The sequence below is a fragment of the Dipodomys spectabilis genome, unplaced genomic scaffold (assembly GCF_019054845.1).
Source record: "Dipodomys spectabilis isolate Male_0828 unplaced genomic scaffold, ASM1905484v1 ptg000001l, whole genome shotgun sequence".
NCBI lineage: Eukaryota > Metazoa > Chordata > Mammalia > Rodentia > Heteromyidae > Dipodomys > Dipodomys spectabilis.
In genome coordinates, this window is record NW_024870678.1 from 1,596,875 (window position 1) to 1,624,556 (window position 27,682).

At 42.7% G+C, this 27,682-nt stretch overlaps 1 protein-coding gene across 1 annotated transcript in view; it reads right to left on the reverse strand.

Annotated features, from left to right (window-relative positions):
* Nucleotides 1–745: 745 nt before the first annotated feature.
* Pdss2 (decaprenyl diphosphate synthase subunit 2) overlaps nucleotides 746–27,682 on the reverse strand; it is a 207,303-nt gene continuing 180,366 nt past the window's right edge. The window contains exon 8 of the mRNA XM_042670331.1: nucleotides 746–1,538. Within this exon, the coding sequence (XP_042526265.1) occupies nucleotides 1,380–1,538 (159 nt within the window). The 3' untranslated portion in view covers nucleotides 746–1,379. The remainder of the gene's footprint in view (nucleotides 1,539–27,682) is intronic.

Here is a 27,682-nt window from a genome sequence, read left to right on the forward strand (position 1 = left end):
CGGTTATTAATTAACCCAAATTCAGTGAGAAAAGACGTTGTGAACAGTAAGAGTGGAGTGTTCTCCTGAGGGAAATGTATGGGCGGTACTGATTGTAATAGCATTAAAACATATACAATCAAAGTATTTCAGATCCACTTCAAATATTTCATAATACACAGTAATCTCTGTAACTTTACATTTTCTCTTCATTGAATGCCACCTGCTGGGCTGGGACAAAACTTTTTGGGGGAGGAATTTAAAATGACTTCTTTTAGTGTTTGAGTGCAGTAGGTAATAAAATCTGTTTGCTGTGTTTGCTGTCTCTAGATAGGGCTGTAATTACACCACATGAGGAAGAAAGGTAGCTGAGTCTCAATCTAGATCATTTATGTAAACTCAGCCTTCTTGTCAACCATGTTCTCATATTGCAATGTGTGTAAACCACAAAATTCATCTCCTGTGAACTGCACAGACAAGTGTCCAATTGCATGCCTGTCAGATTGCTTATGTTCTTTGTGTAACCAGATGTCTGTGGGTCAAGACCAAAATTTGACATTCTAAGATAGAATGTAATTCTCACCAATGAATTCCTTAGGATAAAAATTATAAAAACATTAGAGAGAGTCTCTAACTCAAAGTATTACAAACAAATACATTTCGCTAGGAAAAAGTTCATCTTTTAAAATAAATTAAAAAGGCCTTCATTCTGTGCAATGTGTTTAGAAAAAAATAACTCTAATCTTCAAGAAAGAAAAACAGACAATTCCTAATATAACTAAGTTAACATTTAATAATACCTTAATCTCCAACTCCAAATATTTGGCAACTTTTCAGCAATTGTTTCCTCCCAGAATCTTACAAAAACCCCACAAAGTATATTCATATTGTATACATAAAAAGACAGACATAACCAAGAAATATATTTTTGTTTGTTAATGAACTGTGCTATTATCTGCCATGACAACTGGTCAGTAGGCTTCAATGTGACAGTTCTCCAGGGCTGGTCTCAACATTGTTTCTCTTGACACCTGCAGTTTCCAGCTTGCTGTGTCCTCTCCATAAGGAAAACCACAGGCCACCGCCCTGGCGCCATCCCTGGCCTGGTCCAATCAATAAGGACTTATTTCCTGTCCATTTGCTGAGGTCACAGGAGTGAATCTCATTAATTATTTCTGCTACTGCAGCCTCAAGTGTGCTGCTGGTGTGACAAGTGAAGGCTGCTTGACCTTTTTTTCTTCTAATTTTGTTTGTGGTGGATTCAAGAGGAAGGCAGTATTCATTTAGCAATATGATAAAAGGAAAAAATATAGATGTGTTTAAAAGCATTAACATGTTCCTGATCACCTCATTCTCTAGGTTTTTCAGCCAAGGAATAATAGTGTCTTTTAAATTTGGTGTCATGAAAATCTGGTCACAGCAAATACAATATTTTCCAAAGCTGATCTCGCCTCTGAGGGAGGGAAGCTCTCCAGGGCTTCCAGTGCCTTGTTTCCATGGTAACGACACAGGTCAATAGCTGAAGTCACACCTTTGCCAGCTTTGATTGTTTCACACAACTGTTAAGAAACAAAATATACAATAAGTCAGTTTTTACGTTACACAGTAAGGACCACAATGTGTGTGTGTGTGTGTGTGTGTGTGTGTGAGAGAGAGAGAGAGAGAGAGAGAGAACAAAGAAGGGAAGAAAGAGTATACATTCAGTATTTCTGCTCTGGTATTTTCAAGAGAGCAGCCATCCATTCCTGGTGATTCCGAGGCATTAAAACCTTCCTTCCTGAGGCTGCTAGTGTCAGTGCTCCAGAGTGGCATAATAGACCCCAATCAACCTCATTACACCTCCTCCACTCCCACCCCTTGATCTATATGGCATGTCTATGCCATGCTGGGATGTGGTAATGAAGATGGAGGGCGTTTTGAATTTTGCAGTCTGATATTCTTATGCCACTTCACAACTTTTTCTTTAAAAAAATCATGTGTAGATTCAGTGTATATGAAAATTCAAGACCAATATTATTAGACCTGAATGTGACATATGTAGAACCAAAAGATTTTATTTGGGAATGAACCAAAACACTTCCCCTACCCCCTCCCCTGGTACCTGTCAGGTAGTGGGTCTTCAGCCCTCCAAAACATCTTTGTAAAGAATAAAGCCAGGTGTAGTGGTCATACCTGTATCTTAGCTACTCAGGAAATTGAGATCTGAGGATCGTGGTTCAAAGCCCAGGAAGCATGTGAGACTCTTATCTCCAGTTAACTATCTTCAATTAACTACCAAAAAGCTAAAAGTGGAATGTGGAGCACGAGCCTTGAGCAAAACAAAACAAAACAAAAAACCCACAAAAAACCCAAGGGCAGTGCCCAGGCCCAGAGTTCAAGCCCCACAACCAAAAAAAAAAAAAAAAAAAAAAAAAAAGATTAAAGTAAATTCAGGCTGAGAAATGTCATCGACTTCCAAACCTCTTCTTTAACTGAGAGACCCAATTAAATGGTTATGCTTTAGGGCTGGAACACTTAATGTCTTGGTCTGCTCAATTTCCTTTGTCCTAGTTCCACCTTTTCAACCAATGCCTCTAACAAATGCTTATTCGCTCTGCAGGAATTAAGAGTCTAGTCCATTAATTTTTCACATACAGTCAGCACCAGGGCAGCACCCTGGTTGCTCATCCACAACAGAATTGTGGACCTCAGCAACTGGGTGGGGCCAGGTACTCTAGTCGTCTAGTTATGTGTCAGGCTGCATGCCACTTCTGGGCTGCAGCACTAGACTGTCCTTGTGCTCCCCTCTAGCACACACAGTAGCCACACCGAGGTTCTCAGCCTTGAGTGACAGCAGTGAGCACCAAGCCTTGCCTGCCTGAGATGGACAGAGTGTGGGGGCAAGAGACCCAATTTTATTGTCTTAAGCTGCTAAGACCACGAGAGCAACTGCAGCCACTGTGTTTTTGCCAGTCCTGGGGTCTGAACTCAGGGACTGTGCTCTGTCCTTGAACTTTTCTGCCCAAGGCTAGAGCTCTACCTTGAGCCACAGCTTTTTAGTAGTTTATTGGAGATAAACTTTCCTGCATGATCCCTCAGATCTCAGCTTCCTAGGTAGCTAGGATTACGAGCATCTGGCTGTGGCCACTTTCCCTGACATAGTCAATAAGACCTTGCTGTTCTATCTCCTTTGGAGTGCTCAAATTTATGCTCTGCTCTTCTTCCCATTGATACCACATACATGGGTTCAGGCTCTCATCATCCTTTAAGTTGATTATTTTTCGCAGTCATCTTCTAAAGAGTCTTCTCACTACCAGTCTTACACCCCTGGACTCCATCTGCCATACCACATTGCAAGGAAGAGCTTTATGAAATGCTATTACAGTCTGCTCACAATTGCCTTCCAATACCCTTAAAATTCCAAGGTCTTATAGGAGATAGGGAAAAAAAATTTTTTAAAAATCTTGCTCTTGCCTAGCTCCATCTCCACTCCTTTCCTCATGTATTTTTGTTGTAATTCTCAGATCAGACCATCTTCCCTGGAGCTGACATCCTCTACCCCAACCAGCCCTCCAAATTCTACCTGGGTAGAATGTGCTCAGTTGGCTCTGTTAATGGCCTAAGGGGCTGGCTATCCTTCCTCTAGTACCTTCCAGAATACCTTGCACATCTGAAATACAGCATTATTACACAGCACTGTATTTTAATTTTCCACCTCTTCATGAAGCTTCAAGCGACTTACTGCATAATGCATGAAATGTGAATAAATCTGCTGGTGTATGCCCCTAATTATAAAATCAAGAGATCAAAGGACCAGAAAAACTCAATGACTCAAGATCTAGCTGAAGAGTGGCAAAGCTGAGATAACAGGACAAGTTTTCTGATGCTTGTCCATAACAGCAAACAGATTCCCAACATTCCACACACATTTCCACACTGCCTATGGCTTGGGGACTATTCCAGCCTAGATTTCCCTCATTTTTTGTCAATTGCTGGAGGCTTGAAGACTAAATTGGTGCTAGGTATCAGAGGGAGCTAGATTCAAATTCTTTAGTGTAAAAATCTGAGGGAAACCACTCAATTGCTAAGTCCTGAGGATAGCATAAGACCTTGGAAACATTGTTAAGAGGACTTCATGATACATCATAGACTGCTAGAGACTGTCTGAATCACTATGAAGGCTTATACCATTTAGCTTTCCCCTAATCCTTAGAAGCCATTTCATCTGTAGTAACTCCAAAGGTAGCTGGACTTAGATCAGAACAGTCCTAAATGATGAGTAGACTGGCAGATAGATAGAAGAACAAAATGAACACTTTCCTATTGTCTTTTCTTTTCTTTTTTTTTTTGGGTCCGGTCATGGGGCCTGAACTCTGGGCCTGGGCGCTGTCCCTCAGCTCTTCAGCTCAAGGCTAGCGCTCTACCACTTGAGCTACAGCGCCACTTCTGGCTTTTTTCTTATGTGGTGCTGAGGAATCGAACCCAGGGCCTTGAGCATGCAAGGCAAGTGCTCTACCACTGAGCCACCTTCCCAGCCCTATTGTCTTTTCTTTAATCATTTCAAATCTAAATTTGACAAGCCAACATTTTCCTATTCTAGACTTTGGGCATATGAATACCTGCACGACTAGATTTAGTTGCACAATTTACAAGGATTAAGTGCTTTTTTTTTTTTTGTTTGTTATAATGGGGTTTGAACTTGGAGCCTTACTCTTGCTAGGCAGGTATCCTACTATTTTATTTATTTATTTTTTATTTTTTGGGTGTGGTCATGGGGCCTGAACTCTGGGCCTGGGCGCTGTCCCTCAGCTCTTCAGCTCAAGGCTAGTGCTTTACCACTCGAGCCACAGTGCCACTTCCAGCTTTTTTCTTTTTGCTTATGTGGTGCTGAGGAATTGAACCCAGGGCCTCAGGCATGCAAGGCAAGCGCTCTACCACTGAGCCACCTTCCCAGCCCGTGTCCTACTATTTGAAAAGCAGTAAAATCAAAGTATAAATGTAGGACTATAGTTATTGAAAGTGATCAGCTTTAACTGGAAGTCTGCAGAAGATTGGGCTTTGAGGCAGGTTTTTATGAATGTTGGGAGGGAATTGTAGGGAAAGAAAGCAGTTTAAGGTAAGACACAAAATGTATTAGATTACAGAGTGATCAGGGAATGGAAACAGACTAGTATGGTACCACTTGAAGGGCTAGGTGTCAAGGGACATAGCAAGGCTCTGAAAACCAGGCTAAGAGATGTATACTACCTATTTTTCTTTAAAATGTACACACAAACACACCTACTAAAATGTATATTTACATACACACAAATATATGTATATTTATATATTATGCTAGTAGTAGGGCTTGAACTCCGGGCCTCTTTCTCTTGCTTGGCTTTTTTGCGCAAGACTGGCACTCTATAACTTGAGCCAAAGCTCCACTTGTAGCTTTTTGTTGGTCAATTAGAAATTCCTTCCCATGCTAGTTTGCATCATAATCCTCAGATCTTGGCTTCTTGAACAGCTAGGATTATGGGCATGACCCAACAACACTCAGACAGAATATGTGGGGTTTTTTTTTTGGTGCTGGTTGTGGGGCTTGAACTCAGGGCCTACTTACTGTCCCTAAGCTTTTGTGCTCAAGGTTAGTGCTCTACTGCTTGAGCCACAGCTCCACTTCTTTTTTGGTGGTTAATTGGACATGAGTCCCATAGACTTTTCTGCCCAAGTTGGCTTGAACTGTGATCTTTAGATCTCAGCTTCCTCAGTAGTTAGGATTATAGGTGTGAGCCATGCCACTGGTACCTGGTTATACACAAAGTTTTCTCAGACCATAACCAGGTCTAGTCACAAGTCTTATCTATGGTTGCTTTGGGCTACAGGGGCAAAGCAGTAGAGAGGAGTTGTTATGGCAGAGGATAAATGGTCTATAAAGCTGAAGGTATTTGTACTTTGGCTTTTACAGTAAAGTTCTCTTGATTACAGAATTAACACAATAAGTGATACAATATCCTCCACCAAGATTCAATGAGGTTTTTTGTTTTGTTTTGTTTTGTTGGTTGGTTGTGGGGATTGAACTCGGCCTGGGTGCTATCCCTGAGCTTTTTTTGCTCAAGACTAGTGCTCTACCACTTTGAGCCATGCCACAGTGCCACTTCTGGTTTTCTGGTGGTTAACTGGAAATGAGTCTCATGGACTTTCCTGACCCGGCTGGCTTCAAACCGCAATCCTCAGATCTCAGCCTCCTCAGTAGCTAGGATTATAGGCATAAGCTACCAGTGCCTGGTACAATGAGTTTTATCTTGTCATTTTTCTTCCCTCTCTTTCTTCTCTCCTTCCTTCTCCCCCCCCCTCCCTTTTTTCCCCAATGCTGGGGTAAAACCTACCTTGCACATGGCAAGGCAAGAGCTCTATCACTAGGCTACATCTCCAGCCCTCATTTCTATCTGTCTATATGTGTGTGTGTTTCTAAACTATTTGAAAGTAAGCTACATGCTGGTAAATTAGCTGGGTGAAGGGAGAAGGGAAACAAAGTCCTAGTTGTAGCATTTGTAGATTTTTGTGGTATAATACTTCTATCATGTCTGATTTCAAGCTGTTCAGGGTTATGGGATCACAAAAACCTGAATATTTACAAAGGCCCTGGGTTGTGAAGATTTAGCTTTGGGCATGTATTGGCTACAGGATGTTTCATCTTTGGTTGGACATGCACCAAATTAGTACAAAACAGTAGCCAAGAGTAGCCAAGAAGATAACACTACAAGTTATTCAAGTCTACAAGAGTTCATTTTCCTCATATAATGACGATTTTCTTTTTTTTTTTTTTTTCTTTTTGGGTCCAGTTTAGGGCCTGAACTCTGGGCCTGGGCGCTGTCCCTCAGCTCTTCAGCTCAAGGCTAGTGCTCTACCACTTGAGCCACAGCACCACTTCCAGCTTTTTTCTTTTTGCTTATGTGGTGCTGAGTTGTCGAATCCAGGGCTCAGGCATGCAAGGTGAGCACTCTACCACTGAGCCACCTTCCCAGCCCAGAATGACGATTTTCTACATACTCAAACCCACAGAAGTGGCCTCCCAGGACTCTGTATAAGGGACCTGATAGCTTCCAGGTGTAAAATGATTCACTAGTAACCCAATCCTTCATGGAAGGTATTATTTCTCACTGACATCTGCCTGCTAAACATGAATTGTTGGCTCCAAGGAAGTATTTTAGATGCAACTAATAAATTATAAATAAAACTCATTTTTACTGGAAACTAGAATAGGTAATAGGTCTGACTTGATGAAAATGATTTTATTTATTTTTTAATATTTTTTTATTTTTTATTGTAAAGATACTATACAGAGGGTTACAGTTACATGAGTAAGGTAATGAGTACACTTCCTATTGAGCATTGTTACCTCCTCCATTGTTTTCCCCCTACCATCCCTTCCCTCCCTACCTTCCCCGAGGTTTTTTTTTTTTTGATTGTGATTAAGATGAAAATGATTTTAACCTTAGCAAATGTAATGAAAAACACATTAAGCTGGAGTTCCTAAATGTGGATGATCATGAGCCTCACTGAGAAACCTCAAAATGCAAATATATAGGCCTCCAGATGTGGAGAAGGAGTTCAGGCCTGAAAAATCCTTCTTAGTTCATTTCAGTGGCAATCCTAACTTGGCAGTATTTCACTAGATGATGCATGTATTTTTGTTGTTGTTGTTGGTTGTGGGGCTTGAACTCTGGGCCTGAGTGCTGTCCCTCAGCTCTTCAGCTCAAGGCAAGTACTCTACTAGAGGCACATTGCCACTTCTGGTTTTTTTCTGGTGGTTAATTGGCGATAAGAGTCTCACAGACTTCCTGCCCAGGCTGGATTTGAACCATGATCCTCAGAGCTCAGCCTCCTAGTAGCTAGGATTATAGGCATGAGCCACCGGCACCTAGCTGATACATGTATTTTAAGTTACTGCACTTAATTTTTTTTTTTTGTCCACTCATAGGGCCTGAACTCTGGGCCTGGGCGCTGTCCATCAGCTCTTCAGCTCAAGGCTAGCACTCTACCACTTGAGCCACAGTGCCACTTCCAGCTTTTTTTCTTTTTGCTTATGTGGTGCTGAGGAATCGAACCCAGGGCCTCAGGCATGCAAGGCAAGCGCTCTACCACTGAGCCACCTTCCCAGACCCCAAGTGATTATCTTTAGCTGGCACTAGTGGCTCACTCCTGTAATCATACCTACTTAGTTCAAAGCCATCAAGGGCAGAAACATCCTTGAGACTTAGCACTCTACCATGTGAGCCACAGCACCACTTCTGGTTTTCTAGTGGTTTATTGGAGATAAGAATCTCACAGACATTCTTGCCAGGGCTGGCTTTGAACCAAAATCTTCAGATCTCAGCCTCCCGTGTAGCTAGGATTACAGGCATGAGCCACCAGCTCCCAGCTTGTTTGAGACTCTTTTTTTTTTTTTGGGTCCGGTCGTGGGGCCTGAACTCTGGGCCTGGGCACTGTCCCTCAGCTCTTCAGCTCAAGGCTAGTGCTCTACCACTTGAGCCATAGCGCCACTTCCGGCTTTTTTTTTTTCCGTTTTGATTATGTGGTGCTGAGGAATCGAACCCAGGGCCTCAGGCATGCAAGGCAAGTGCTCTACCACTGAGCCACCTTCCCAGCCTTGCTTGAGACTCTTATCTCCAATAAACAGACAAAAAATCTGGGAGTGGAGCTGTGATTAAAGTGGTAAAGTACTAGCCTTGAGCAAAAGCTAAGAAACAGTGCTCAGACCCAGAGTTCAAGCCCCAGAGCAGCATACACACAACCAACCCCTCCTCCCCACCTTACCAAGCATTTGCTTGATACTTATTTGATAGGGCGTGAGTAGCTTGAGAAACAGAAATGCTTCTAAGATCACATGTTAGAGGGGTAGAGGTAGCTCTAGAACTAGAAGGGGTTCAGTGAAACACTGCAGAATTTTACCCATGCCCTTGGTTCTAATAGCTATAAGAGAAAAACTACAATTAAAAAAAAAAAAAAGTTCTGCCAGGCGCTGGTGGCTCATTCCTGTAATCTTAGCTACTCAGGAAGCTGAGATCTGTGGATTACAGTTCAAAGCCAGCGGTTCAAAGCCAGCCTGGTCATGAAACTCTGTGAGATTCTTATCTCCAATAAACCACTAGAAAACTGGAAGTGGTGCTGTGGCTCAAGCAGTAGAGTGCTCATTTTGAGCTGAAGAGCTCAGGGACAGTGCCCAGGCCCAAAGTTCAAGCCCCATGATGGACAAAAAAAAAAAAAAGTTCTTTCCACTTCTAGCTTCTAGAAAGTGCTAGTGTGTTCACTTTGGTCCTTATGGCTTAAAAATACTATAGCCATTTAAAAAAAGGGTAAGTTATCAGTCTGTTTTCTTTCTCTGACATAGCACTTTAGGGCACTAATATAATTAAAATCTCTAATTAAGTCAACTGAATAATCATAAAAGTATAGTATTACTTGAAATAAATTAAACCCAAATCCCCTGATATAGGATCCAATTAAAGAGATTAACAAAGAGGAGAGAATGCAAAATATTTAAAAGTGCAATTGATTTAAAATTTATTAAATAACTTTTTTTTTTTTGTTGGTTGTGGGGCTTGAACTGGGGCTTGAACTCTCTAGGCCTGGGTGCTGTCCCTCAGCTCTTCAGCTCAAGGCTAGTGCTCTACCACTTGAGCCACAGTGCCACTGCTGGTTTTCTGGTGATTTATTGGAGGTAAAGAGTCTCATGAAGCCAGGTGCCAGTGGCTCACACATGTAATCTAGTTACTCTGGAGGCTGAGATCTGAGGATCGTGGTTCAAAGCCAGCCTAGGCAGGAAAGTCTGTGAGACTCTTATTTCCAACAAACCACTCAGAAAACCAGAAATGGCACTGTGGCTCAAGTGGTAGAGTGCTAGCCTTGAGCTGAAGAGCTGAGGGACAGCATCCAGGCCTAGAGTTCAAGTCCTACAACTGATCAAAAAGAGTCTCATAGATTTTCCTGCCTGGGCTGGCTTTGAACTTTGATCCTCAGATCTTAGCCTCCTGAGTAGCTAGGATGACAGGTGTGAGTCACCGGCACCCCTGGCGCCTGGCATAAATAACTTTTTGATAGTAAATTTTGCTCATATGAGACCCTTTTGAGAAATCATTGTATACTACTGATAACTATTTGGTTAAAAAGTCCTTTCAAGCCTGGTCCTAGTGACTCACACTTGTAATCCTGCCTACTAAGGAGGCTACAATCTGGAAGATTTAGGTTCAAATCTAGCCCAGGCAGAAAACCGTGAGATCTCTCTTTCAAAATCACCAATAAAACACAAAGTAGAGCTGGGTGTTGGCTTAAGTCTGTAACCCTAGCTACTCAGGAGGCTGAGATCTGGGGATCACAGTTCGAAGCTAGCCTGGGGAAGAAAGTCCATGAGACTCTCCAATTAAACATCAAAAACCAGAAGCAAAGCTGTGACTCAAATGGTAGAGTACTAGCCTTTAGCTCAGGGACAGCATCTAGGTCCTGGATCCAAACCCTAGGGCCATCACACGCAAAAAACAAAAATCTCCCAAAAACAAGACAAAAAAACTGAGGGAAGGCATGGCTCAAGTCACAGGGCCCTCGGCCAAGCAAGCAAGCCAAACAAGTGCAAGACCCTAAGTTTGGTGCAAAAATTCCTTCAAAATATGAAAGAGAAGGCCTGGGAATGTGGCTTCATGGTAGAGTGCTTGCCTAGCATGCATGAAGCCCTGGGTTTGATTCTTTAGTACCACATAAATAGAAAAAGCCAGAAGTGATGCTGTGGCTCAAGTGATAGAGTACTAGCCTTGAACATAAACCTCAGGAACAGCTCTCAGGCCCTGAGTTTAAACCCCAGTACTGGCAACATACATATATATATGTATGTCTATATATATGTATATGAGAGAAGTTTATGGCATGAGATGTGAATAGTTATAGAAAAACTGAAAATAACAGCCACTTTTGCCCAAGGAAACCAAAGAAAGACTTTAAGAGTTGGGGAAACCTCTAAGAGAGAGCTATTAAGTAATATGGATAAGAGTCCAGCAAAAGCTGGGCACTGGTGGCTCAGGCCTGTAATCCTAGTTACTCAGGAGGCTGAGATCAGAGGATCACAGTTCAAAGCCAGCCTGGGCAGGAAAGACAGTGAGGCTCCTATCTCCAATAAACCACCAGAAAACCGGAAGTGGCGCTGTAGCTCAAGTGTAGAGTGCTCGCCTTGAGCTGAATAGCTGAGGGATAGGGCCCAGGCCCAGAGTTCAAGTCCCACGACCAACAAGAAAAGAAAAAGAGTCCAGCAAGAGGGCAGGAAGTGTGGCTTAAATGGTAAAGTACCTGCTTTGGAAGTATAATCAGGGCATTATAGTAAAGGACAAACAAAAAGACCAGAGAGGATTTTTTTCTTTTCTTTTCTGGACAGGTTCTTACTATGTAGATAGGCTGTCCTGAAGCTACTATGTAACCCAGACTGGCTTCAAATTTGCCACTTTCCTGCTTTGGATTTCAGGAGTGTAGGAGTATAGGTATGTAGCAATAAGGTTCACAATAAAACCCGTCTTCAATTATAAACATTCTATGAAGTATTTCACACTGATTCATGAAAACATTTAAAAATTTTCAAGTGTGGGGCTGGGAAGGTGGCTCAGTGGTAGAATGCTTGCCTTGCATGCATGAGGCCCTGGGTTTGATTCCTCAGCACCACATAAGCAGAAAAAAAATGGAAGTGGAGCTGTGGCTCAAGTGGTAGAGTGTGACCAGGCCCAGAGTTCAAGCCCCATAACTGACCAAAAAATTTTTTTTTCAAGTGTAATTATTGGTGATATAAAAACATTCCTGTGTTTGAAAAATAAATTCCCAATTCCTCATAACAGTTTTATTTTTTGTCAATGCTAGGAATTGAATTCTAGGTCTTCTATAAGAAAAGAATAAGGGGGCGGGGGGAGGATGGGAAGGGATGGGAAGGGGAAACAAAGGAGGAGGCTACAATGCTTGATAAGAAATGCACTCATTATCTTGCCCATGTAATTGTAACCCCTCTGTACAGTATTTTCACAATAAAAAAAAAAGCCATTGACATAGAAAAAATAAGAAGAGGAAGAGGAGGAGGAGGAAAATAAAAAGGAAGAGGAGAAGAGGAAGAAAAGGAAGAGGAGGAGGAGGAAATAAAGAAGAGGAAGAAGGCAAAGGATAAAGACATATGCCATTATTTTTCTTGCCTTCTCTTCCATGCACCTACTAGATTCAGTCTGGGTAGAGTGTGGTCTCCCACTGGGAGTGAGATTTCTGAACTTATTTCGAGATCAATCTCCCTATAAAGAACATTTATGAGTCTATGTACTGGCCTATCATCCACAACCGAATATAACTGAACAACTCATTTAATGCAGATTATATCTGAACAGCTGTATCCCAGAAGGGTGCCAGTGGCTCATGCCTATAATCCTAGCTACACAGGAGGCTGAGATCTGAGGGTTGAGAGTCAAAGCCAGCCCAGGCAGGTAAATCTGTGAGTCCTTTATCTCCAATTAACCACCAGAAAATTGGAAGTGGTGCTGTGCCTCAAGTGGTAGAGTGCTAGTCTTGAACTGAAGAGCTGAGGGACAGAGTCCAGGCCCAGAGTTCAAGCCCCATGACTGACCAAAAAAAGTTCTATCTCTACCAAATGTATAGACCAAAGCATGTGTGTGTGTGTGTGTGTATGTATGTGTATGTGGGTGTGTATTTTTAGGTCTGAGACCAAGACTGACACTTTTCCTCATTGGCTAGAGCTGTACCAGCTGAGCCACATCTCCAACTCCAAAGTAGATTTAGCAGACTTTTTTTGGTAGGAGCAGGATTTGAACGCAGGGATTTGCTCTTTTATTTAGTTTTATTGTAAAGATGCTATACAGAGGGTTACAGTTACATGAGTAAGGCAATGAGTTTTTACTTGTCAATCATTGTTACCCCTTCCCTTCCCCCGCCCCCTGAAGTTATAAAGTTTGTTTCCAATATACTGTCCTGTGGGTATCCTTAGGGCTTTGCTCTTGTTAGACAGGCACTCTGTCACTTAAGCCATAACCCTGTCCTTATATTCATTTTCATATATGTGTGTATATATGTATGTGTATGTTTATATGTATGTGAAATCCTTTATTGGTGCAGTCAAAATTGACCTAAATTGCTGATACTATGACAGAGAAGAATTTAGGTAGTGTTGCTACCCAAGGAGCAGAGATCTACTTGCAGCTGAGGGCAGGAGCAGATAGGCCTGACTTTAGGATGTAATTAAATAGGACAAGATGTATAGTTTAATTTATAAACTGTCATCAATACTTAATAGGTTGTGCATTTGAGATTAGTGATATGGAATTACATTAAGTTCAGGAGTAATTCCAAGGGAAAAGTAAATCATTGCTTCCTGGTTTATCATGCCTTTCAAAGGAAAATTTGATGATTTATAAACAATCATAGCCAGGTATTGGTGGCTCATAATTGTAATCCTAGATACTCAGGAGGCTGAAATCTGAGGATGGCAGTTCGAAGTCATCGAAAGCTTAAAAGTCCATGAAGATTCTTATCTCCAATTAACCGCCAGAAAACTGGAAGTGGTGCTGTGGCTTGAAGTAGTAGAGTGCGAGCTTTGAGCAAAAAAGCTCAGGGACAATTCCTAGGCCCTGAGTTCAAGCCCTATCACCGACAAAACAAACCAAACATAAATTTATCGGTATTCTGATTCAAAGTGGATTTTTCATTTTAATATTATATTTCAAAACAGGAATTTAATTCTACATATTGAAGTTTGAAGAGTTCTTGGGACCATGAAGCATTTAGTAAACTCTAATAGAAATTCATCAAGCAAAACGTCATAGGTTGTGCACTGCAGCAGTGAGCCAGTCTTGCCTATAGCTTCTTTTTTTTTTTGTTGGTCGTGGGGCTTGAACTCTGGGCCTGGGCGCTGTCCCTGCACTCTTCAGCTCAAGGCCAGTGCTCTATCGCTTGAGCCACAGCGCCACTTCTGGTTTTTAGTGGTTTATTGGAGATAAGAGTCTCATGGACTTTACTGCCCGGGCTGGCTTTGAACCGAGATCCTCAGATCTCAGCCTCCTGTGTAGCTAGGATTACAGGCATGAGCCACCGGCGCCCAGCTTTGCTTTAGTTATTTTCAAACAGGGTTTCAAGACTTTGCTAGGGCTATACTGGAAGCCACAGTCCTTCCATCTCTGTCTTCCAAGTAGCTGGAATTACAGGTATGACCCACTAGGCCTAGACCCTATCAACCCTTCTCTCCTTGTACAGGAGTTAGAACTCAGGGCCTACTACTTGTGCTCTTGCTTAGCTTTTTCTGCTAGGCTAGTGCTCTACCACTTGAGCCACAGTTCCATTTCTAGCTTTTTGGTAAAGATAAGAGTCTCAGACTTTCTGCTCCACCTGGCTTTAAACTATTATCCTGGGCTCCTAAGTAGCTAGGATTATAGGCATGAGCCATTGGTGGCCAGCACTTATCAATTTTGATCTACTTTAGTATTTGGGTACTGATGCCTAGGAACTGTGGACCCCAAACTACCACTACCACTACCACTATCCACATAACCCTAGATTCTTTCTTGGGTGTTTTTTTTGGTGTTTTTGCGCACGCACGCGCGCGCGCGCACACACACACACACACACACACACACACACACACACACACACACACACACACACACACACGCAGGGTGGTCTTGGGGCTAGAACCAGGGCTTGGGCACTGTCCTTGAGCTTTTTTGCTCAAGGGTAGTGCTCTATCACTTTAAGCAACAACTCCACTTCTGGTTTTCGGTTGATTAGTTGGGGATAAGAGTGGTCTCCTGGACTTTCTTGCCTGGGCTGGCTTTGAACTGTGATCCTTACACCACAGTGCTCTGAGTACCTAGGATTATAGGTGTAAGCCACTGGCACCCAGCTAATTTTCTGATACATCCTGATGCAAGATGAGTTTAAAATGAGAGAACCTTTCAAGCAATAGAAAAACTCTGTAAGAATGAGAATGAAATAAATCTCTTTCATGTTGGTGATATAAGACTGGCAGCATTTTGTAGGGCATTTGTACAGGGCAAAGTTACTATTATTTATACCATGGATATGTAATCACACCTGCTGGACCAACAGCTTTCCCACATAGAGCGGGTATCTATAGAGTGGTGTTATAGAAAGTGAATTTGTTGCCTTAATCACCTTCTTCAAGAGAATGGTGATGAGAACTTGTTTTACTTTAGTAATTTATTTTTGTGCTGGTCCTGAGGTTTGAACTCACAGTCTAGGCACTGTTCCTGAGCTTTTTTTCTTCTTCTCAAGGCTAGTTCTCTATAGCTTGAACCACAGGCTCCATTTCTGGATTTTTGGTGGTTAATTGGAGATAAGAATCTTAATAGACTTTCCTGGCCAGGCTGGCTTTGAACCATGACCCTAAGATCTCAACCTCCGGAGTAGCTAAGATTATAGGTGTGAGCTGCCACTGCCTGGCTTTATTTTTATTTTTAATTTTTGTTTTTTAAAAAAAGTGATGCACAGAGGGTTACAGTTATGTGTCAGTTAAAGAGTACATTTCTTTTTGGACAATGTCACCCCTTACATTTATGTATGTATGTATGTATGTATGTATGTATGTCATGGGGGTCTGAACTCTGGGCCTGGGCGCTGTCCCTCAGCTCTTTAGCTCAAGGCTAGTGCTCTACCACTTAAGCCATGGCGCCACTTCCAGCCTTTTCTGCTTATGTGGTGTTGAGGAATCGAACCCAGGTCCTCATGCATGCAAGGCAAGCACTCTACTACCAAGCTATCTTCTCAGCCCCATTACTTTTATTTTTTTAAGACAAGGTTTTACAATGTAGTTCAGGTTGGCCTTCAACTTTGAATCCACCTGCCTCAGCCTCCCAACTGTTGGAATTATAGACGTGTTTCTTTGTGAAAAGATGAGAACTTACATGTGTAATACACCTTGAGAAATAAGTGGCATAGTGGAAAAGAGCACACCACACAGTGGACTCAGCAGACGTAGAAGAATCTTGATTCTCTGAGATATAAACTTTATAAATACTGTGAAGTTTCTGAGATTCAGAATCTGTTAGAACCATCTGATACTACTGCTTAGTGTCCTTGAACAGTGCATGCTAGAAACATGAATACAGTGGAATGTATTTTATGAAAGCGCAGCATTTAGAAAGGCTTATCGTCTTTCCTAATCAGGTATACACAAATCTTGTCAGCAATGAATCAAAGATGCAGGTTAGAATCATTTCCTTAGGTCTACAATAGGGAGATCTTCCACAGGGGGCACCATTGCACTGTGCACTAGCTTATGTTCAGGCTTTGGCTGTGCTATGCTCTTGTGAAAGGCAAGACCTTCATCCAGTCTTGCTTGGTAGGGAGTCTATAGGTAAGATCTCCTTGCCTCCAACCCTTAGTTAATATTGTACACATCACTCAGCTATGTTGCAGGTCCTGTGAGCACTACTGAAAATTACCTCAGTAGTTTGCTTGAAATGGAGGGGGCACAGCCAACTTGTTATTTCAGGAAAGATGGTAGGGCACATTACCAAGGATCAATACTCTGTCTGATGCGGTAAATGGGGAAGCTGAGTGCTTGCAGACACTACACAGGAAACATGGGGGAATAGCTTCAGATAAACCAACCAAAAAAATTACAGCTTTGCACATGGCCAACACAGCTGAATCTCAGAAAAAATTAATCTTTTATAAAATCAGACCACAGATTTAATCGATGAGCCTGGAAATAAAAATCCAGGTAAGAACAAAGACATCTAACTTATTAAAACCACATTCCATAGATACATAGAAATGCTTTTCTTCTCTCTCCCTCCCTCCTCCCTCCCCTCTTATACACATATACATACAATTTTGGAAGCCCATGCCTATCTCAGAGACAAGAAAAGAAAATTCCCTTCAGATCTACTTAAAATCTGTTTTAATGGACCTAACAGGCTTACTATGGGGTCAGAAGGCTCTATCCTCTACATAAAGATATACGGACTCTTCCTGTGCACAGGTGGCTCCTGGCACCACAAACTGGGAGCAATAATTGAATCCAGCTATCCTACAGTGCAGTGCATTCACCCACAGAAGCAGCCTGGAGGGCATTCTGAGTTAGCTTTCCAGGTTAAGATTCAAAAGATTATCCTAGCTGAATCTTTGTTTCAACCCAGGAGGTGTAAGGCATTGAGGATGTAACCATTTGATTAAAAATATACTTGAGTGGAAATAAGACAAATAAAGGTAGAGTCAAATAGGCTTGATGAATTAAAACAAGGAACAGGTATAAAATGTGGGGTTTTGTGGGTCATTTTCTCATTCAAATGTCATTCAGAAAATATGTACTGGGAATCTATGGTATGCCAGGCAGTACGACATCAGGGTACAAAGATGGGTCAGACACCATTTCAGGCTCACAAACTAGGATCGGTCTTCATCAATAATTGAAATCTGTTTTAAGCCTCCTGATAAATGTTACATATCAAGATAGGTAATGGTTTTAGAGGATAGTAATTTAACACAGAAAATTTAAGAGTAGGAGAGACTAGCTATTAGGAAGCTGAGATTTAAGTATCCCAATTCAAAGCCAGACTGGAAACGAAAGCCTGCGAGACTCTTATCTCCAATTATTCAACAAAAAGCTAGAAGTTGAGCTGTGGCTCCAATGTGGTAGAGCACCAGCCCTGAGAAAAAAAGCAAATGTCTGACTTCAAGCTCTAGTACCTGTCCCTCCCCGCAAAAAGAATGAGATTATACCATTAATTATTTAACATTTTATGTATAACATTACAAGGCAAAGATCAATAGCCAGTAATATGATTTGTTAAAATGTGAAATTGTAGATATTTAATTATATATTATATTGATGTTTGGGTACACAGATATCTAGTAAGCTATTTTCTTTTTCTAAAATATAATTTTATTGTTTTTACTAAGGTGTTGTACAGAGGGGTTATTGTTTCGTATGTCAAGTAATGAGTATGTTTCTTTCTTTTTTTTTTTTTATGCCGGTCCTGGGGCTTGAACTCAGGGCCTGTCCCTTTTTGCTCAAGGAAGGCTACCATTTGAGTCAGAGCTCGATTTCAGCTTTTTTGGTAGTTTACTGGATAGGAATCTCATGGACTTTCCTGCCTCTCCTGGCTTTGAACTGTGACCCTCAGATCTCAGCCTCCTGAGTTGTTAGGATTACAGGTGTGAGGCATTGGCACCTGGCTTTGAGTCTATTTCTTTTTGGATAATGTCACTCTTTCCTTCATGTTTCCCTAGTTTCCCCTTCCCATCCCTGCCCACAAGTTGCACAGTTCATTTTCCACCATTCTATTGAGTAATATGATTAAAAAAACATTTTAGCAAGGGTTTAATATAATAAGTGTTAAAATAAGGAGAAATAGAAACAGAAAAAAATTGTTCCTCCCACAGGAAATGGAAGTTAAAGATGCCTAGCAATATAATTTGAAGGAAAACAAGAGAGATAAGCTGGGAGCCCTTGTCTCATGCCTGTAATCCTAGCTACTCAGGAGGCTGAGATCTGAGGATGGTGATTCAAAGCCAGCCTGAGTGAGAAAGTCCATGAGACTCTTATCTCTAATCAACCACTTAAAAGCTGGAAGTGAAGCTGTGGCTCAAGAGGTAGAGTACTAGCCTAGAATGAAAAAGCTCAAGATACAGCACCCAGGCCCTGGGTTCAACCAACAAAAGAGAGAGAAAAAGAGAGAGGGGGTAAGAGAGAGAAGAGGGGAGACTTTTAATTGCCTATCTTCAGACAGTATCAATAGGATTTGGCAAAGTAAAAGGGTGGTGTGTTTTATGATGTCATAAAGAGGCTTATCATTAAAATCATTTAATAATTTTATTCACGACTCACAAGGGAACAGAGATTATGATAATTAAATCTGTTGATGCCATTGAGGTGTGTGGGATTGCTAATGCCTCAGAGAACAAGAATCTAATTTTAAAATAACATTAAGAAATGAGAGGAATAGATCATCAAAACAAGATGATAGTCACCAGGGACAAATGTTAAATAATATACTCAGACTTAAGAAGAAAAACTGTGGCTTGATGTTTAAGATACTGCTTATTTCATGTCTTTTTCAGGTAAGATCTCAGTATTTTAGTCCAGGCTAGCACTGAACCTGAAATCCTCTGGTCTCACACTAGAATTTGTTTTTGATACAAAGTTTCCTATGGTACAAAAGCTTCTGTGCTTTGTTCTAAACAATAATTGATCAATGATTATTTTTCTACCATTAAAAGTTCACAATACATTGTTATAATAGCGTAAAGAGACTGCTAAAAGAAGAAACAACTGTCTGAAATATGAGGGGAGTTTCAAACTCTGTGATGGAAGTTCTGGAATGACTTGAAGCACATCTTGAGGTGGGAGGCCATGAGCATGACACTCTAGCCCTGAAGTATACTAGATGTTCAAAATCATTCTCTAGCCCTTTTACCATACCTCTTTTTTTTTTGGGGGGGGGGGTGTTTTGGTCGCGGGTCTTGAATTCTGGGCCTGGGCGCTGTCCCTCAGCTCTTCAGCTCAAGGCTAGCACTCTGCCACTTGAGCCACAGTGCTACTTCTGTTTTTCTGAGTGGTTATTGGAGATAGGAGTCTCACGGTCTCAGCCTTCTGTGTAGCTAGGATTATAGGCGTGGGTCACCAGCTCCCGGCTCTTACTATACCTCTTATACAACAATTATACCTCTCAAATGTGTATTTTTGCTGTGAGTAGAAGTATGACTCAAGTGGTAGAATGTGAGCCTGAGTGAAAAGTGCTCAGGCAAGCTCCAAGACCGACACACACACACACACACACACACACACACACACACACACACACACACACACACACACACACACACACACACACACACACACACACACACACACACACACACACACACACCCGCATTATTACTTTAAATTCCTCCCCTCTCCACTGGGGGTCAGTGCTGGAAACTGAACTCAGGGTCTGGGTGCTGTTGCTGAGCTTCTTTGTTCAAAGTGAGTGCTCTACCACTTGAGCCACAGCTTCACTCTGGCTTTCTGGTGGTCAATTAAAGAGTCTTATGGACTCTCCTGCCTGGGCTGGCTTTGAACATCAATCCTCATATCTCAGCCACCTGACTAGCTAGGATTGCAGGTGTGAGTCACCAGCACCTGGCTCTTTAATAACTTTATTTACATTTTTTTTTTGGTCGGCCGTGGGGCTTGAACTCTGGGCCTGGGCGCTGTCCCTCAGCTCTTCAGCTCAAGGCAAGCGCTCTACCACATGAGCTACAGCGCCACTTCTCGTTTTTCTGGTGGTTATTGGAGATAGGAGTCTCACGGTCTCTCCTGCCCGGGCTGGCTTTGAACCACGATCCTCAGATCTCAGCCTCCTGAGTAGCTAGGATTACAGGCGTGAGCCACCAGTGCACGGCTTTATTTACATTTTTATATGCTGTTTTCCACTGTTTATGGAGAATATAAACTTTACACAGTTGTAACCATGTCACAAAGTAGTTAGACATTTTTCTTTAAATTCTGCTATAAACATAATCCTTTAGGAACAAGATAGGAGAGGGAAAGATCAATACATTTATAGTGTTCCTAATATGACTAAATAAACCAGAAATACTACATGGTAAAATATCTTTAAGAAGCTAGAAGAGACAGGTGCTGGTGGCTCATACCTATAATCCTAGCTACTCAGGAGGCTGAGATCTGAGGATTGTAGTTCAGTGCATCAGAGCAGGACTGTGGATTCTTATCTCTAATTAATCACCAGAAAGCTGGAAGCAGAAGTGTGGTTTAAGTGGTAGAATGATAACCTTGAGCACAGACACTCAGGAACAGTGCTCAGGTCCTGAGTTCAAGCCCTAAGACCAACACACATGTGTGTCTGTGCGCGCACACACACACACACACACACACACACACACACACACACACACACACACAAAAAGAGGCCAGAGGGCTGGGAAGGTGGCTCAGTGGTAGAGCGCTTGCCTTGCATGCATGAAGCCCTGGGTTCGATTCTCAGCACCACATAAGCAGAAAAAGCCGGAAGTGACGCTGTGGCTCAAGTGGCAGAGCGCCAGCCTTGAGCTGAAGAGCTGAGGGACAGTGCCCAGGCCCAGAGTTCAGGCCCCACAACCGGCAAAAAAAAAAAAAAAAAAAAAAAGAGGCCAGAGGAGCTGGGTGCCAGTGGCTGACACCTTATAATTCTAGCTACTCAGGAGGATGATATCTGAGGATCAAGGTTTGAAGCCAGCCCAGGTAGGAAAGTCCACAAGACTCTTAATTCCTATTAAGCACACAAAAAAAGCTGGAAGTAGAGCTTAAGTGGTAGATGGTAGCCTTGAGCAGAAAAAGCTTAGGGACAATGCCTAGGCTCTGAGTTCAAGCCCCAGGATTGGCACCAAAAATTGGCTACAGGAAAGCAGAGATTTAGTACACACATTGATGTAGGGACTGTTTTACCAAAGGAGCTAATGTGGACTCTCAGGACAGGAGGAGCAGCATCTGCCCAAGCAAAGGGTAAAGGGAAGAGAAAACACAGCAACATCTGGTCTCTAAATGTGCCAATGTGAAAAACTGTTGGAGCCAGTGAGCTAAGGCTGTGTGAAAACAAGATAGAAAAACTGTTTACACAAAGTGCTGGTGGCTCATGCTTGTAATCCTAGCTACTAAGGAGGCTGAGATCTGAGGATCACAGTTCAAAGCCAGCCCAGGCAGGAAAGTCTGTGAGACTCTTATCTCCAATAAACCACCAGAAAACAACAATATTTAAAACAAAATTCTATATTCAAGGTTTAAAAAGTAGGGGTTTGGACTCAATATAAGGCAAGTGAGGCTAACAGGGCAAAGCTTAGAGAGCAGAATCATGACATAAGGGAAAATATTCTCTTCTTAAAAGGAATTATTGAAATCGGATTGTGTGAGAGCAAATGTCAATGGGTGTTAACTACTGATGAGAAGATATTTTCTGATGAGAAGATATTTTTTTGGGGGGGTCCAGTGGTGGGGCCTGAATTCTGGGCCTGGGTGCTGTCCCTTAGCTCTTCAGCTCAAGGCTAGCGAACTACCACTTGGGACACAGCGCCAATTCCGGCTTTTTTCTTTTTGCTTATGTGGTGCTGAGGAATTGAACCCAGGGCCTCAAGCACGCAAGGCAAGCACTCTACCACCGAGCCACCTTCCCAGCCCGAGAAGAGAATTTTAATGTGTACTCCATGCGAATGAAGTTCATGGTAATGTGCAAGGATTTCTGGGGAAGGAAGGTTAGAGGACAGCAAAGGCTACTAGTCACCAATGCCTAAGAGTCAGGGTAGGACAGAGCCAGAGAACATGCCACCTTGGAACCCTGAACCAATGCTAGGAGAGAGTGAGTTCCAATTTCCACCCTTCTTAGAAATCTCTTACACTGGGGCTGGGAAGGTAGCTCAGTGATAGAGTGCTTGCCTTGCATGCATGAGGCCCTGGGTTCGATTCCTCAGCAACACATAAGCAGAAAAAGCTGGAAGTGGGGCTGATGCTCAAGTGGTAGAGCGCTAGCCTTGAGCTGAAGAGCTAAGGGACAGCATCTAGACCCAGAGTTCAGGCCCCACAACCGACCAAAAAAAAAAGAAAAAAAAAGAAATCTCTTACACTTGCCTGGGAACTGGATGATTAAAGAATAAACATCTAGCCGGGCGCTGGTGGCTCATGCCTGTAATCCTATCTACTCAGGAGGCTGAGATCTGAGGATCGCGGTTCAAAGCCAGCCCGGGCAGGAGAGACCGTGAGACTCCTATCTCCAATAAACCACCAGAAAACCGGAAGTGGTGCTGTAGCTCAAGTGGTAGAGTGCTCACCTTGAGCTGAAGAGCTGAGGGACAGCGCCCAGGCTCAGAGTTCAAGCCCCACGACCGACCAAAAAAAAAAAAAAAGAATAAACAGCTAGGGCTGGAAATGTGGTTTAGTGTTAGAGTGCTTGCCTAGCATGCATGAAGCCCTGGGTTCGATTCCCCAGTACTACATAAACAGAAAAAGCCAGAAGTGTCACTGTGGCTCAAGTAGTAGAGTAGCTAGCCTTGAGCAAAAAAGAAGCTCAGGGACAGTGCCCAGGCTCTGAGTTCAAGCCCCGTGACCGACCCCTCACCCCCCCCTCCCCCCCCAAAAAAAAGAAAAAAAAAAAAAAAGAATCAACATCTAGCCAGAAGCCAATGGCCAACACCTGTAACCCTAGCTACTCAGAGATCTGGGGACCAAGTTTCAAAGGCAGCAAGAACAGACAAATCCTTTGGAAACTCTTATTTCCAATTACCCAGAAAAAAGCCAGAACTAGAAACATAGCTCAAATGGTAAAGTGCTAACTTGGATGGAAAAAGGCAAGCAAGAGCAAGCAAGAGCTCCTGAGTTCAAATCCTACTACCAACACATGCGTACACACACACACACACACACACACACACACACACACACACACACACACACACACACACACACACACACACGGAAAAAAAAAGAAGGAAAGATGGGGCTGGGAAGGTGGCTCAGTGGTAGAGTGCTTGCCTTGCATGCCTGAGGCCCTGGGTTCAATTCCCCAGTACCACATAAGCAAAAAGAAAAAAGCCGGAAGTGATGCTGTGGCTCAAGTGGTAGAGCGCTAGCCTTGAGCAGAAGAGCTAAGGGACAGTGCCAGGCCCAGAGTTCAGGCACCATGACCGGACCCCAAAAAAAAAAAAAGAAGGAAAGAAAGAAAGACTCTTTTCTTTGCATAACCTTGAGCCATTCTGTGCTTAAAGTGAACCTCCTAAAAGCTGGATTTCTGTACTGAGTCATGGTAAATGATATGAAATGCTAAACAAAGCAAGAGATCTCATCTTTGTGTCAAAGTCGGCATGAATGTTGAAGCCCATTTAAGGGCACAATCTTAGGCACCAGAAAAAGAATGATCATGAGGCAGACTTCACAGTGCTGAACATTCTGGTTTTGACCAAGTGGAATTTATTCATTTCTGTATATCTAAGCCAATTATTAAAAAGAAAATTGGGAAAACGTCTCTCTCTCTGTGATGAGGATATTTAAACAAGGCATTTTGAAAATGTTAAAAATTAAAATTGTAGAAAGTCAAACCATAGGTGCCATGTTTTGCCTGAAGTGGTAAAAATACCATCTGCCACAGTCTTTTAGCAGCATGCTTATTTCAAGTAGCAGTAGGCTAAACTACAGGCATACGCTAGGCTCCAGCTGGGGAAAATACACAGACGTTTGTAGATGTTTTTCTAAGCAAGAGTAGTCAACATATTCGTTTGCTTTTAGACATATATATTAGTTACCATAGCAAAGCAAGTGTGAATGTGGTCTGAGAAGCTTTTCCACCAGTCCCAACCCACACCCAAGAATCCCTGCAACTTAGTAGGCAGCACTCTTTCCTCTTTCCAAGCCCAATGAACTGTGCTAACCTTAGGGTCAGCAGTCTAAGGAATAGGGAATTGGGGAGGGCTCCAACTTGGGATTGTAGACCTGTCACTGTAAATAACATTCTCATAGCACTGTACACCACAGTAAAGCTCAGTGTCAGCTTTCTGATCAAAATTCACTTTAGGTAATGACATTCACCTTATAAAATGTTCTCTGCAGGTTTAGTGAGGTAAGTATGATGTTCTTTGTTTTCCTATCTTAGAAGCTAGGATTGGCATACACAGTGAACAGTTTTAATCCTGTACACACCTCAAGGTGGGTGGTCTTTAGCAGTGGGTAGAAAGGAGAAATTTGAACCCACAGTTGTCAAGTGCTTTGATATCTTAGGAAGGAAGGCATCATAACAGTATAAAGCATTCATACTTAAGATCCACTGAACTCAGTGACTCAGCCAGGCTCAGTGGCTCATGCCTGTAATCCTAGCTACTCAAGAGGCTGAGATCTAGAGGATCATAATTTCAAGACAGCCTAGGCAGCCAACTCTGTAAGACTCCATCTTCATTAATAACTAGCAAGAAAGCCAGGTGGAGGCAAAAGGATCAAGCAATTTGAAGTTAATCTATATAGCAAGAGCTTGTTTCTTTCTTCTAAGGTAATTCAGTCACTTACCTGTTTGTGTCCAGGCCACTATTTGCTGAATGTGACAGACACCAGACACTCTGGAGACCCAGCTGAGGCTGATTTTGAAATAATCACCTCTTCTACCGCCCCCCTACTTCCTTTGCATTCGAGACTGACAAAATTTGAGTGATGGCGTATAGAGCCAGTGTGCATGACTGAAATAATTTTGTTTCCCTGAAATCTGATTTTTTAAGGCAAAATTTGGCTTTTCAGTAAGTTATTTCTCACTTGGAAATAAAGAAATCTTCAGCAACAACAGTCTCCTCAAATGATGTTGAGTTTTTTAAATATTGGATTACAGATAACCCCAGCAGGGGAACCCTAATCCAGCAAGCACAATGCCTACATTAGGTCGTGTGAGCATTATAGGCAATAAGATCACTTCTCTCTCTCTCTCTCACTCTCTCTGTCTCTCTCTCTCTCTCTCACACACACACAGAGATACATATACAATTCAGTTCAAGGTATGTGTTAAGACAGGTTCATAGTGCATTGCACAAGAGATAATACTGCAAGGTGCACCCTGCAGACATCACCTCTACTGAGAATGATATATAATCTTACCCCTATGTTACTGGATTTACAGGTAAGAATGACATATCTGGATTAATTAATTACTGTCATCTATTCACACCAGTAATACTATACCTAGAATATCACCAGAAATTCAAGGAGGGGCAGGTTCTGTCATCATATAATGAACATATTCTTAAAATGGCTAAGCTGAAATCTATAATCATTGATTATACTTCCTTTACTTCTTTTGGTGTGCCAATACAGGGAGGGACTTGAACTCAGAGCTTTGTGCCCTTATTTGGCTTTCTTGCTCACTGTTGACAGTCTACCATTTGAGTATTTGAGTATTTGTGTATGTGTGTGTGTGTGTGTGTGTGTGTGTGTGTATGTGTTGCAAGTCTTGGAGCTTGAACTCAGAATCTGGGAGTTGTCCCTGAAACTTTTTACTTAAGGCTAGTGCTCTGCCATTTGAGCCAGATCCACTTCAGGATTTTTGCTGGTTAATTGAACATAAGAGTCTGATGGAAGCCAGGTGCTGGTGGCTCATGCCTGTATGTCTAGCTAGTCAGGAGGATGAGATCTGAGAATCACAGTTCAAAGCCAGTCTGATCAGGAAAGTCTGTGAGACTCTTATCTCCAATTAACCACCAGAAAACCAGAAAGTGGTGCTATGGCACAAAGTGATAGAGTGCTAGCCTTTTTTTTTTTTTTGGGTCCGGTAGTGGGGCCTGAACTCTGGGCCTGGGCGCTGTCCCTCAGCTCTTCAGCTCAAGGCTAGCGCTCTACCACTTGAGCCACAGCGCCACTTCCGGCTTTTTTCTTTTTGCTTATGTGGTGCTGAGGAATCAAACCCAGGGCCTCGAGCATGCAAGGCAAGCGCTCTACCACTGAGCCATCTTCCCAGCCCTAGAGTGCTAGCCTTAAGCAAAAGAGCTCAGGGAAAGTGCTCAGACCCTGAGTTCAAGCCCCACAATCAATCAACAACAATAACAAAAAGTCTCATGGACTTTACTGGCTGGCTTTGAGCCTAGATCCTTAGATCTTAGCCTCATGGGTACTTAGGATTCTAGAAGTGAGCCACCAATACCTGGCACACTTAAGCATTTTGCTAGTTAATTGGAGATGAAGTCTCAAAGACTTTTCTGCCTGGATTGGCTTGGAATTGTGATTCTCCAGGTCTCAGCCTCCTGAGTAGCTAGGACTTTAGGCATGAAGAACTGGCACCCAGCCTATCTGTTCATATTGTCTGAGGAAACTAAGGGAATGCCAAGGAGACTGATGTAAGATTTTGTACTGAGTTGGTGGCTGAGCTGGTCCAGAGCTGTTCTCATAAGTGCACCATATCTTTTTTTGTAGGTCATGGGGCTTGAACTCTGGGCCTGGGCCGCTGTTCCTCAGCTCTTCAGCTCAGGGGTAGTGCTCTACCACTTACGCCACAGCGCCACTTCCAGTTTTCTGGTGGTTAATTGGAGATAAGAGAGTCTCATGGACTTTCCTGCTGGGCTGGCTTTGAACTGTAATCCTCAGATCTCAGCCTCCTGAGTTGCTAGGTTTACAGATGTGAGCCACCAGACCCAGCCCATATTTTTTTTTTTTTGAGGGGGGTAATTTTTTTTTTTTTTTGTCGGTTGTGGGGCCTGAACTCTGCGCCTGGGCACTGTCCCTCAGCTCTTCAGCTGTAGACTAGCGCTCTACCACTTTGAGCCTCAGCCCCACTTCCGGCTTTTTCTGATTATGTAGTACTGAGGAATCGAACCTAGGGCCTCATGTATGCAAGGCAAGCACTCTACCAATGAGCCACCTTCCCAGCCCAAGGGGGGTAATTTTTTTTTTTTATGGCGGTACTGGCGGGCTTGAACTCAAGAGCCTCACACTCTCACTTAACTTTTTTTTTTTTTTTTTTTTTTGGGTCCGGTTGTGGGGCCTGAACTCTGGGCCTGGGTGCTGTCCCTCAGCTCTTCAGCTCAAGGCTAGCGCTCTACCACTTGAGCCACAGCGCCACTTCCGGCTTTTTTCTTTTTGCTTATGTGGTGCTGAGGAATCGAACCCAGGGCCTCAGGCATGCAAGGCAAGCGCTCTACCACTGAGCCACCTTCCCAGCCCCTCACTTAACTTTTTTTAGCTCAAGGTTGGAGCTCTATCACT